The sequence below is a fragment of the Echinops telfairi genome, unplaced genomic scaffold (genome assembly GCF_000313985.2).
Source record: "Echinops telfairi isolate 266 unplaced genomic scaffold, ASM31398v2 ScPeMD7_2;HRSCAF=8, whole genome shotgun sequence".
In the NCBI taxonomy this organism is placed as follows: Eukaryota; Metazoa; Chordata; class Mammalia; order Afrosoricida; family Tenrecidae; genus Echinops; species Echinops telfairi.
In genome coordinates this window covers 25,695,835-25,708,358 of record NW_022103898.1, presented here as the reverse complement: position 1 = coordinate 25,708,358, position 12,524 = coordinate 25,695,835, and the positions used below count along the sequence as shown (strand labels likewise).

General features: G+C 43.5%; 1 protein-coding gene across 1 annotated transcript in view; it reads left to right on the top strand.

Moving 5' to 3' along the window:
• Positions 1–8,180: 8,180 nt before the first annotated feature.
• Positions 8,181–12,524, top strand: part of SPIC (Spi-C transcription factor) — a gene marked incomplete at its 3' end in the record, with an annotated part of 11,279 nt that continues 6,935 nt past the window's right edge. Inside the window, exons 1-4 of the mRNA XM_045289449.1 lie at positions 8,181–8,230; positions 9,873–9,899; positions 10,565–10,658; positions 12,134–12,246. Coding sequence (XP_045145384.1) covers positions 9,897–9,899; positions 10,565–10,658; positions 12,134–12,246 — 210 coding nt within the window. The remainder of the gene's footprint in view (positions 8,231–9,872; positions 9,900–10,564; positions 10,659–12,133; positions 12,247–12,524) is intronic.

Below are 12,524 nucleotides of genomic sequence, written 5' to 3'. Positions count from 1 at the left end.
CCAGCCCCATAACCCCATGTCTCAATTCTTCAGTCTTCCTTATTCAATGTCCAACTTTCACATTACAATTACAATGAAAATGCGGGGCTTGGGTCAGGCACAACTTAGCCTCAAAGTAACAACCTTGCTTTTCAACACCTTAAAGAGTTCTTCTGCAGCAGATTTACCCAATGTAAGGTGGCATTTATCTTTTGACTGCTGCTTCCAGCAACCTTGACTGTGGATCCAAGCAAGACAAAGTCCTTGACCCTTTCCATCTTTTCATCACACAAGCCACTACAGAACACAAACTGACAGATAAATGGTGACATTGGTCTCTCTCTCTCTCTCTCTCTCTCTCTCTCTCTCTCACTTCCATAGAGTCGATGCTGACTCATAGCGACCATATAGAACAGGGTAGAACTGCCCCCAAGGCTGCAACTCTCTCCTTTGAAAACGGTTTTATTGGTATGTAATTTACATATCATTCAACTAAATAGTTCAATCATATTAAGAAGAGTTGTACAATCATCACCACAATCAATTTTAGGACATTTTCTTTCTTGTACTTAGCACTCCATTTCCTCCCAACCTCCCCTGCCATACTCCCAAGAAACTATTAATCTTGTTACTGTTTCTATAGATTTACCTATCCTGGATTTCATAGACAAAAAAACATAACAACAATAAAAAATCAGCTAATTAACAACAATAGCAAAGCAAAACAAAAAACTTCTATCAGAAAGAAAGCAGAAAATATTAAAAAGTAGAACAAATTTAAATTGAATCAAAATGGAGATAATATTTTAACCTAACTGCATTGGCAACGATCCACTTTCAATGCACTCTGCATGATATCGCCAATCTATGATCAGAGGGCACTCACAGGCAGCTTAATTCACTTGTATGACCCCCCTCCCTTTTTTCCCTCCTAAAATACTATAACTCTTTACAGGAGTAGAAAGCCTTGTCTTTCTGCCGCAGAGTAAGTGTGGCCCAATGCATAACCACTATGTCACCACGGCTCCTTGGTAGCACTAAAGTCAACGCGTAGAATGCGCGGAGACTATCTGGATAAGCTAGTTGTGGGAAGTCACCAGACATGGCAAGGGAAGACCAGGATTTGGGTCCTTGCTCTGCCACTTATCACTTATCAGATCTAGTAAAATAGGAGTCATTTTGATGATAATAACAACTATTACAGTGTAATACCACTCTTCTCATTCACTACTAAGCCTATTAGGATAGATAAGACCTAAGGTCATTGTCACATTTTCATTCTTACTGTCACTCCATATGTAAGAGATCAAAGTCTAGTTGAAGGGTGGGGAGACTTTTAGATGGAGTCAGATAAACCTGGTTGGAAAACCTTTACCTCTGTCTCTCACAAGTCATGTGACCTTGCATAAGAACTTGGTTTCTCTAAACCTCTGCTTCCTCATTTGTAAAAAAATTATCAAGTAGGAGAAGACATGTGTTGCACGTTAACGACGTGCCCAAACTGTCCGAAGCATATGACACTTAATCATACTATGTGCAATGTAAAATTATTATTCACATTTAACAGAGGGGCAACTAAGGGGTTACGTTTATACAATAAGGAGGTAGAAACTGCAATTTCAATTTAGGCATAATAATCCCATCTCACAGCACTATCCTGAGGGTCACATGATAGATTGTGATAACATATGTGGAAGCAAACCTATAATAAGAGTAGCACAGAGGATGGGAGGGGGCATCAGAATTATATGATAATTCTGAAATTATATATGAAATATAATACTCTGATAAATTAAGGATGTGTGTTGTAATTCCTGGGGAGTGCGCTAAAAAAAGTACAAATATGTCATTAGCACATTATAAAAAACTAACAGAGCAGAGAGACTGGGATAATAAAAACACTTATTTAATCCAGAAGAAGTCAACAAAGGATGAACAAGAAACAAAAAGGAACTAGGACAAATAGAAATCAAATAGCAAGATGCGAGGCTTATGACGAATCTTATAAACAATTACTAAATTGAATCAAGCACTAAAAGGCCCATCCCACTGCCATCAAGTTGATTCCAACTTTAGAGTGGTCTTATGTGGAACTGCTCCTTCAGGTTTCTGAGACTGTCAATCTTTTTTTTTAAATGATTTTATTGGGGGCTCATTCAACTCTTATCACAATCCATCCATCCATCCATTGGGTCAAGCACATATGTACATTTGTTGCCATCATCATTTTCAGAACATTTGCTTTCTACTTGAGCCCTTGGTATCAGCTCCTCATTTTCATTTTTCCCCTCCCTCCCCACCACCCCCTCCCTCATGAACCCTTGATAATTTATAAATTATTATTATTTTTTCATGTCTTACACTGACCGATGTCTCCCTTCACCCACTTTTCTGTAGTCCATCCCCCTGGGAGGGGGTTATAGTAGATCATTGTGATCGGTTCCCCCTTTCTCCCCCATCTTCCCCTTCCCCTCCTGGAATTGCTACTCTTACTATTGGTCCTGACTGTCAATCTTTATTAGAGCAGACAGCCTCATCTTTCTCCAGCGCAGCAGCTGGTGGGTTTAAACCACAGATATTAGGGGTTAGTAGCCCAGTGCTTCGTCCATAGCGCCACCAAGGCCCTATCACTAAAAACAGTAGAAATGCTTACATTTTATTAAAAAGCAATACCCAATTAAATATGAAGATATAGACAAATTAAACAGGTTGAAAGTAAACAGATGTATTATGCAAACACCAATGAAAAGAAAGTTGATATAGTCAATATCTAAGTAGACATGGAGGGTTCCCCAAAAGAAAGATGAATGGCTTCGTTAATCAAGAGCACAGAACTATTCTAAATGAGTATGCATTTAATAACAGAGCTTCAAAAGACATGAAGCAAAAATGGGCAGAACTAAAGGGAAAAATAGACAAATCCATAATGTAGTTGGACAGGGCCCCAAACAATCACATATTCGTAACTGCAAAATATACTTTCTTTCAAGTGCAAATGAAACATTCATCAAGGTACATCCTATCTATTGCAAATAAAAGGCACGGAATAATCTATTGCAAGTAGCATGTGAGCCTCATCGTTTATGATTCTGTGAGTTCTACGTCAACATGGACATTTTATCATGCTCCCCCTAATTTATTAGCAAGTCTTTTATTTTCAATGAGTAGATCTCTAACCAATGCCAATATCCAGTTCTGCAATCCCTCCAACAATTTTGTTATCTAAATGGGAATTGCAAAACATGTTTACAGTTTAGTTTAGACTTCAACTTGATCTCTCTTTTCCTGGGGTCTGCAGTTCCCCATTCTCAGAAAATGCAATCTCCCACCTGAAGCTTGGCACCATATGATTTAGAGACTGCCGCCTTATTGCTTAAGATTTTCCAAAAATAATCTTAGCTGCCACTAAGGACAATGAACTTCTGCAAAAGCAAAACTGTCAATCGGGTCATTTCTGCAGTGTCCTTTGAGCCTGTTACTCAGCTCACTTCTGTAGCTGAGAGAAACAACGATGTCTCTGCCCCTCAAGGGAGAAAAAAAGATGCACGCTGTGTGCGCGTGTTGGGGTGGGGGTGGGGCCTGTCCTAAAGTCTTCAGACCTTAATGAAGAGGTCTTTGAAAATGAAATATAGGCGTATGAGCCCCCAGTAAATAGATTTAATTAAAAAAAAGAAAAAGAAAATTAAACGTAGTCAGGGAACCTAAATCGGTCTGTGAGTAGGCCTGCGTAGGGTTTTCAGGAAAATGAGGGCAAATGTTTTTTATTTTCCAGGAGACGAGAGTCATCCGATTCAAGGGAAGAGAAACCACGGCCCCTAAAGTTCTAGAAGCAGGACTGCATCTTCTAGTCAAGTTGCCTTGAAAAGCACCCTTTAAAACACCTTCGGGAGCTGGATGACGTAGTTAAAGTGCTCAGTTCATCGAAACAAAGAAGTGATCCTCTGCTTCCATGACTCAAAAACTCACTGCCATTGAGTCAACTCTGACTCACAGTGAAATTCAAAACAAACAGCCCAAACTCACTGCCCTCGAGCCATTCCGACTCATTGGAGCAGAATGATCTGTGTGGGTTCTGTCTGTCTGCCCAGGACCGTGGAGTTGGAGGTGGTTTTGAGCTGGTGAGCGTGCAATTAGCAGCCTAATACATAACCTACCATGCCGCCCAGGGTCACTGTACAGCTGTCAGCCTTGGAGACGCCATGGGGCAGGTGGGCTCTGTCCTATAGGGTCACTAGGAATCAGAATCAATGCAGAGACAAGTTTTTGTTGTCATTCTTTTTCTTCCCCCCTTGGCAAGTCCTCTGCATACCTTGGTTCCCACAAAGGACCCCACGACTGAGTTTCTCTTTCCTCATTTCTAAATAGGCTTGAATAACCCAAGTTACTTTACTGAATGCGCTTATTAAAGTCTCCCTGCCGAAGTGCAGTTACCCTAAGGCGCTTTAATGCAATCTCTATAGAATGTGTATAGCTGGCTACATCGCTGAGAGGCAAAACAGGCGGGGAATGAGAGCCAGATAACACTGATGAACTTTTAAATTTATTTATTTAATTTTTTGGTTGATGATCTTTCACTGGCTTGACTACTGCTGACCCCAAAAGCAATTGCTGCTCTCTGATGAGTCAACAGAGACACCCAGAGAGTGATATTTGGAAGAACTTGTTCCTTGGCCGAGGGTCAATAATTATTTCCCACCATTATTCTGAAACTGGAGTTACTGCAAAATATTTGCATGTGACTCCCCAAAGTGTAAATTCCAAAATAAAAATTATTAACACCTTATAGAATAAAATTCTAAAGTCAATGCTGGTTTATAAAGTCATCTTTTAATTTACTTATTTACTCTATCTATCATCAATGTATGTATTTCAAATGCTTACTGAGCCTACACCAAGGGACAAGCACTACTGGGCCTATCGTGTGGGCTGAGAACTTGCCCTAGCAGACCCCAACACGGCCTTGGAGAGCATAGATGGAGGTTACAAAGACCCAGGTCTAGAGCTCAGCCAGCCCAGGTCTCATCAGCAGTTGCATTTTAGAAAAGCACTGCGCATCTTTGAACCTCAGTTTTAGATTCCTCCTCTGGGAAACGATGTCACGCAAGTCGTACCACCTTCTGCGAATTCGGATTCGAAGAGCTTGGTGCTGGTGCTGTGGGTCCCAACCTGCCTCCGCGGCTGCTTTTGCCACTGGCTTTCTGTGCTGCCATGGACGAGGCAGCTGCGTTTCCAGCTCCTGTGCTGTGCTTCTTCTCTGGTTTCCGCTGCCAAAGATCTAGACACGTGTGGAATCTTTTTTTTTTTTTAATTATGATGAAAGATACAGAACATACAATTTGCCACGGTAGCCATTTTCTTTCATTTTGGTGAAAACAACTTCCTGTTTTTATTCCACACACACTGAACACACAGCTGGAGAGGGGGCCACGGCCACTCCATTTGATACTTGTGCTATTGTTCTGAAACATAAGCAGCGCTTCCAAATGTTACAAGAAAAACCCTATACACATCCAATCCCGCTGATGAAGTAACTGAACTGTAAGGCTTTTCTGCGTCCTTTCTGTTGTTCCACTTCTCAGTCTTACCAAGAAAAAGGCTCAAATCTTTAGGATAAAGGGCAAGTACGAGGGCTCTTATCACCTTTTTTCTTTCTTTTCAAAAAAATCTTTTATTGTTCGAGGAAGCTATTGAAGGATGTTTGTTTTGTTTGTTTTTTATGTTTTGTTAAAGTAACGAACAGCACCCAAAAATAAGCACTATGAATTTCTTTTCTTTCTTTTTTAATCCTTTTATTGGGGGCTCTCACAGCCCTTATAACAATCCATACATCGATTGGGTCGAGCACATCTGTACATCCATCATGGATTCCTTAAAGAAGTCAGCCGGTTTCCCTTCTCTCTCTCTTTAAACAGATGCGTTGTGATGTGCTGGTCAAAAAACCCAACCCTAGTCACTAGAGTCTGCTCCTGCCCATGATGAGCAAACATCTGCCTGTGGCGGCTCTAACACAGACACAGTGGGGACTCTCCGCTTGCAAGCTACGAACTCATCCGGCACAGGACAGAAGAAACATTAGCGACAGTCGTTTCTTTTCACATTTGTGTGTGTTTCCCTCCTCTCCCCGGTTGAAACCACTTTTTTGTAGGGTAAGATTCAGTGGTGTTAACAACTCGCACATGGGGTACAACCCCCACCCCCACCTGCTTCCCAACCTGTGTCGCCCCTCTTCGCTGGAGTCCTGGTGGCGTAGTGAGAGAGAGTAGGGCTGGGACCCCAAAGCCCCTCAGCCCCTCCGAGGGAGAAAGATGGGCTTTCTAACCATTTCGAACAGGCCCAGTCTCAGGAAAAGTCCTTCTTGTGCTAGAGGGTCGCTCTGAGTCACCATTGACTCGATGGCAGTGACTTCGTTTGGGGTTTTTGCATCTGTGCGATTGTTTTTTACTCACTTAAGATTTGGTTTTATCATGGTGATGATTGCATAGTTTCTTGCAATTTGATTAAACCATTGCACTGTATGACATGTGAATTAATGTCAATAAACATGTTAAAAAAAAAAAGATTTGGTTTTAGCCAACGGGATCCCTCTTAAGAGATTCCCCCACCACCACCATGGAGATGGCCCCTACCCCAGCTCCCGGCCCCGCTGCCCCATTCACTACTCTCCCAAACCCTCTATCACTCGGTTCATGTCCTCTCAATACATACACGGGCTGTAATTCTCTAGATGACTTGGTTTATACTCTCTTTTCCTTAGATCTTGTTCAGTGCAGTCGTAGCTCCTGGGGCAGGATCCTGTGAATGGTTAAAACAAATGTGAGGAGTAGCATGCTTCCTGGGTAGGCTCCTGACTGGACCCAAGGAAAAAGTGTATGCATCTCCTATCGCATCTGGATGGCTGGAGAGCTGGGGCGAGTTGGATGTTATAATCCACGTTTCAGTCGGGGACCAAGTGTTGACATTTGCAAGACAAATTAGGTTAAAAAAATAGTAGTTGATTTAGAACAATAGTCCCATATCAGAGGCTCTCTTTCCTTATAAGAATGCAAATGCGACCGTTCAGGCCGTTTTAAAAGCCAGTCTCCACCTAAACTCCCCACCCACAGGATCTCCCCTCCGGCTAAGTTCGAAGACTACTTAAATGGCTGCAATCAGCGAGGAGCATCACGGTGAAAGCTAGGACTCCGGGCATCTGGCCCTTTTGGGTGCAACGTAGCACTCCCATGAACAGGTAAGCCGCGGAGGGGCGGTCCTGGGAAGGAGGGAGCCGAGCTGACCCTGGTGCTCGCTTGGTAGGAGGCTCCAACATGTTTCCAGGAGAGCCAAGAAAAGCTTCCCAGGCATTTGGGAATGGGACTTGTTCTGGCAAACGGATCACTTCAAGGCATGATCAACTAACTAGCTCACCAGCCATTAGCCTCTACTAGCCAGTGGGTGTGAGCTCAACTTACTATCCTAAAACTTGGAAGTTCCAACCCATCCAGTAGCCCAGCAGGAAGAAAGCCCTGGTAATCTGCTTCCATTAAGAAGCAGTACCCCCAAACACACCTAGGGAGCCGTTCTACTCTGCAGCCAGTGGAAGCCGGGCTTGGAAAAGGGCTTGGTGGCGACCCAATCACACATAAGGCAGCTGTCGTTTCCCAGTCCTTGTGCTGCACGATTGGGTGGGTTTGGACAGCCCACCTTTCAGTTAATAGTGGGAAGCAAATGGGCTGTGCCACCCAGGGCCTGGGGGTTGTATATTGCTATTGTACGCTGTTGACTTGATTCTAACTTCTGACTCCCAATGACAATGTCGAACTCCCTCGCAGGCTTTCCTGGGCTGCTGAGTACATTGTATCTCACACCCAGCATGCTGGAGGGATGGAAGCACGCACCTTCCAGGGAGCAGCCTAGGACTGGGCGACAGGGCTCCCTGAGAGTTGTATGGGCCAGAGCTTTCCAATGTGCAGGCTAGTTGAACTGCAATTCTGTACTGGACAGGGATTTCACAGGGCTCTTAACATTCATTGCTTTTGACCCAGCGGGTGCAAAAGATGATCTGCACTTTCAAAATAAGAGCTCCTCGTGTCCACTGGTTGTCATGAAATAGAAATTAGAAGGGCACTGTACCTTTTAAAAAAAATCCCCTTTCGTAGCACTTCCTTAAAAACAGCTATTTAATGCACTTCTGCCATCAAGTTTTTGTACAAGTCTGCTCTTCACAAACCTTATGTTAATGAGGCATCTTTTCTAAAGGGTTGAACTATTCCTGGTAAGTGTTCAGTTTGTTTTTCAAAATGTCTTGTAAGAACCCTTCATTTGTTCCATTGGCTTAAGCGTTCCTCATTGATGGCTCATTCTGTTTCAGGAGCTGTATGAAATGATTGTAGCCATCGATCATGTTTTCAAGCCGATCTCTCCCCTTTGGAAGAGTTGTGATCGTCGTAGTGAGCTGGAGGTCTTTTAGTGAACGAACGCAGCTTCGTTTTCAGTACTCGGTTCTACGGCCACCTTGCTTCGGTGCTTGTGAAGGGAGGTTTACTCCCATCGAAGGGATCGAGCTGGCTGGCGTAGTGGTTTGGCTTTGAGCTGCTCCCAGGAGAAAGACTGGGCTTTCTACTCTTTACCGGAGTACGGCTCGGAAACTTAGGGGGCAGTTCTACCCTGGCCTATAGGTTTGCTATGAGTCGGGACCGAGGAGATGATAGTGAATATTGGTCAATTTACTATTGATTACACTCTTTAGGAAGTCTTGTCTTTACCATTTTTTTTCCTTTTTTTAAGGAACCCTTAACCTAAGACAATAACTTATGGATTTTCTTCTCAGATTCTCTTTTAACTGGGAAGAATTGAATCTAGATGCTTGACATTGTTGTTAGACTGGTCCGTTGTGTGTGCCATACCCACGGCGTCGGTTATATATATTTGGCCGTTAAATCTTAAAGAGTCATTATGCTTGTAGGATAAGTGTCACACGGTTTTCTGAGAAGAGTTGCTGGATGTGCTAAATGAGCTAATAAGCAATGCACTTCCTTGGGAGGTGGCTGCGCCAGTTCGGTTGTCCTCTGAAACTCAGGGGCGCACTGAGCTGACGGGCCGGGGACAGAGCCCAGGAGTTAGAGAGCAGCATTGAATGTGAGCCTATGATCACAGTTGTTTAGCACAGAATCTGAATTCCAGGACTAAGAATAAGAACGTTGATAGCGGACCAGGGTTCTTCACCTGGGGCTCTAGGGAGTCCGTGGATGGACTTTGTTGGTGGTGTAGACATGTGCGCTCTAATAAGCTAAGAAGCGTGTCTTTGCTCAGAATCTCAGAAGGCCCCATGATGCAAACATGTCCCTGTGGTTCAGTAAGGCCCAAGGAGCTGTGCTTTGCTGGTGCGGTGGCTTTTTGTGCCCGTTATTCCAAAAGTTCGCGGCTGGAACTCTCTGGAACATAAGAGCTGGCAATCTGCTTCCTGACTACAGACGAGGAAACCCCATGGGCGACTCTGTCATGTAGGGCACTGAGTTGGAATTCCATTAGAAGTCAGTGGGTCGTTTTATTTTGAGTTATACTAAGGTAAAAATAATGATGTGTCAAGAATTTAAAAATGCTCTGTTTTAGTATACCCTCTGAACTATTTTCATATTTTCTCATAAAGAAGTGGTTTAGGCAATGAAATTTCATGTAAATTAAAGCTCTAAGTCAATTTAACCATTTTAATATATATTTCTTTTTGTAATAAGAGAAAAGCCAAAAAAATAGGATGTCTTGTAGAAAGAAATCTATGCTCATTAAAGAAAATTCATATGGTATTTTGGGATTATATAAAGTCCTTTCAGAAAATATTTTTCAGGCAGATATTTTAATCCAGTGACATGGTAAAAATCATGTTTTAATTATTTTTTTCAAACTTTCTTTTCCCCCAGAATCACCCAATTTATTAATCAAACATGGTAAGTTGGTATTTAAGAATCTCTAGTTTCTCTCATTCTAAAGTTAATCATATAAAGATCATCTTAGTCAAGTCATGGAATGATTTGGGAAACGTTTCTATTTAAGGTTTTCACAGACACGCTTTGGAAATTTAAGTGTTTCATTTTTAAGTTAGGATGCACAGGCTCTGTTTGATGATATTTCTTTGATCCCTTTTTCTAACTTAATTTGCCCTGCTCTATAATCCCCTGCTAAATTTAGTCCGCGAAGGGTGTTCAACTTTATACTATAGAATCAATATTGTTTTCGGTCTGAAGCCTCATCTGTCTCCCAAGGAGCTGGCGGTGGTTTCAGGCTGCTGAAACCCAACAGAGAGCAGACCAACCTGTAACTCACTAGGCCACCAGGGCTCCAAATAGTGTGTTCTGGACACCCAATCATAGAAAGTGTTTCTCTTCTGAGTGTATCACAGAGGGTCGATTTTTACCTTTTGGGGACCTTTGGTGATGTCTGGGATATCTTGATTGTCATGACTTGCTGGCATTTAGCGAGCAGAGGTCAGAGGTGCCGGTAAATACCCTACAATCTGACCCAGCATGTCAATAGTGACAAAATTAAGACATTCTCCTTTGGATCAAATACTATTTACCAAGATAACAGTTTAGCTGGTACTTTGTTCTAATAGGCTTGTAGTGAACAAGACAAGCTGGGACAAGCATTTGAAGATGCTTTTGATGTGTTGAGGCAACATTCAGCAGGCAACCTTCAGTGCGCTCCAGGTAAAGATAAGTCATCTCTCCCCTTGTAAGGCAAATGGCTCCTTGGGTTCATGTGCATGTAAGAACAGAGAAAGGCTGTTCTTGTCCAAGGCATCTAGGGTTATTTCTCTAACAAGTGGAAAGTCATCCAGGGTTACCTAGCCTAATTAAAAGGTCAACTCTCAAAGTAAAGATACAGGGAGTGTAGCCAAAGATGCAGCACACAGAAATACAAAGACAATTCTCTGCCCCTTCGACTTTCATCTGGTTGATAAAAATTTGACATAAAAATTTGACAAATCCTCCGCCTCACTGCCATCCAGTTGATGCTGATTCATGGTGGTCCTATAGGACAGGGCAGAATTGCCCCTGTGAGTTTTTGAGACTAAGTCTTCATGGGGAGTCGGAAGCCTCGTTTTTCTCCCAAGGAGCAGCTCAATGTGTAACCACTCTTCCACCAAGGTGCCTCTATTTATGTAAAAGGACCTGTTATTTCAACATTTCTGAAAAGACAGTTACAACTGTTCTAGTTTACCTTACATAGCCCTGATGACGTATGGTTGGACTGTGATCTGCAAGGTGGGCAGTTCTAAAGCACTACCACTCTGCCGGAGAAAGAGCGGCGGGAGAGAGAAGGGTTTCTACTCCGGTAAGAGTTAGAGTGAAAGAAGCTCACAGGAGCAGTTCTACCCTGTCCTATAAGGTCACTCCGAGTCGGATCAGCTCAATGGCAGTGAATTGGGTGTTTTTCCTGTTGTTTTATAGACATACTCTATTTGGGGAACAAGTGAACTTCACCCCTGCCTTGTAGACTATAGTAACTATAGAGTTTAGACAAGATGTAAATATTTTGTCATTTGTGTTTATACACAGGGTATTGTGGGAGATAGGTCCCTTGGAGGTGGCAAACTTAACCAAACCAAATTCACTGGCATCCAGTCAATTCATGGTGACCCTATAGGGTCTGCCACAGGGTAGAACTGCCCCTGTGGCTTTCCAAGACTTACTCTTTATGGGAGTAAAAAGCCCCGTCTTTATTCCCAAGAGTGGCTGGTGCTTCAGACTTCAAACCTTTCAGATCTCAGCCAAACACATATAAACAACCATGTCCTGACCTCAAGGTTGGCAATGTTAAAATCTACCCAGCAGTACCACGAAAGAAGAAAGGCCTGGGGAATCTGCTACTGTCAAAATGTACAGCCAAGAAGACCCAGCCACTCGCCCTGCCATACATGGGATTGCCAGGGCTTACAATAGAGTGAATCATACAAGCTTTGTTGTCTGAATGGGTAAAAGCCATCACAGGTCTCCGCCCACAGTGAGCATGCACTGGAGGCAGGGAGGTGGCCTATGCCAGGGATGCCAGTGTGATGTCATTACACACTGTGAGAGGAAAGGCCAAGTGGCAAGAGAGGTGGAGGGAGCGTTTATGCCAGGAAGCTGTTTGGCAGGTAAACAAGTACAAATGTTGTTGGCTTTCTCTGGTTTTAACGTAGACTACAAAAATTACCTGGCTTTCATCAACCACTGCGCTCAGGTCCGAGGGAGCCCCAGCTGCCTTGGAGTGCTGCCGGCAGAGGAACCTGCCTGTACCTGGAAAGCCATCATCGTGAGTACACCCGCCAGCCCTGAGTCGCAAACCGCAGGTGACCCTTTAGTGTCAACCTTCCATTTGGCGTGTGCCAGCTTGGAACAGCCGTCAGGCTCTATGGGAAGCCTGCCAGACAGTCCGAGGAGCTGACTGTCAGCAATGGGGTTGAGAAGCAAACCGCCCTTCATCCCCAGGCCCCACCCACATCCATCCACTCCAACTGGCTTGAGCTACTTCCAGAAAGAGGTGGCATGTTCGGGTTCTCCGGTTGCTGCTGCTCCCTAGTCCTTCCAGAA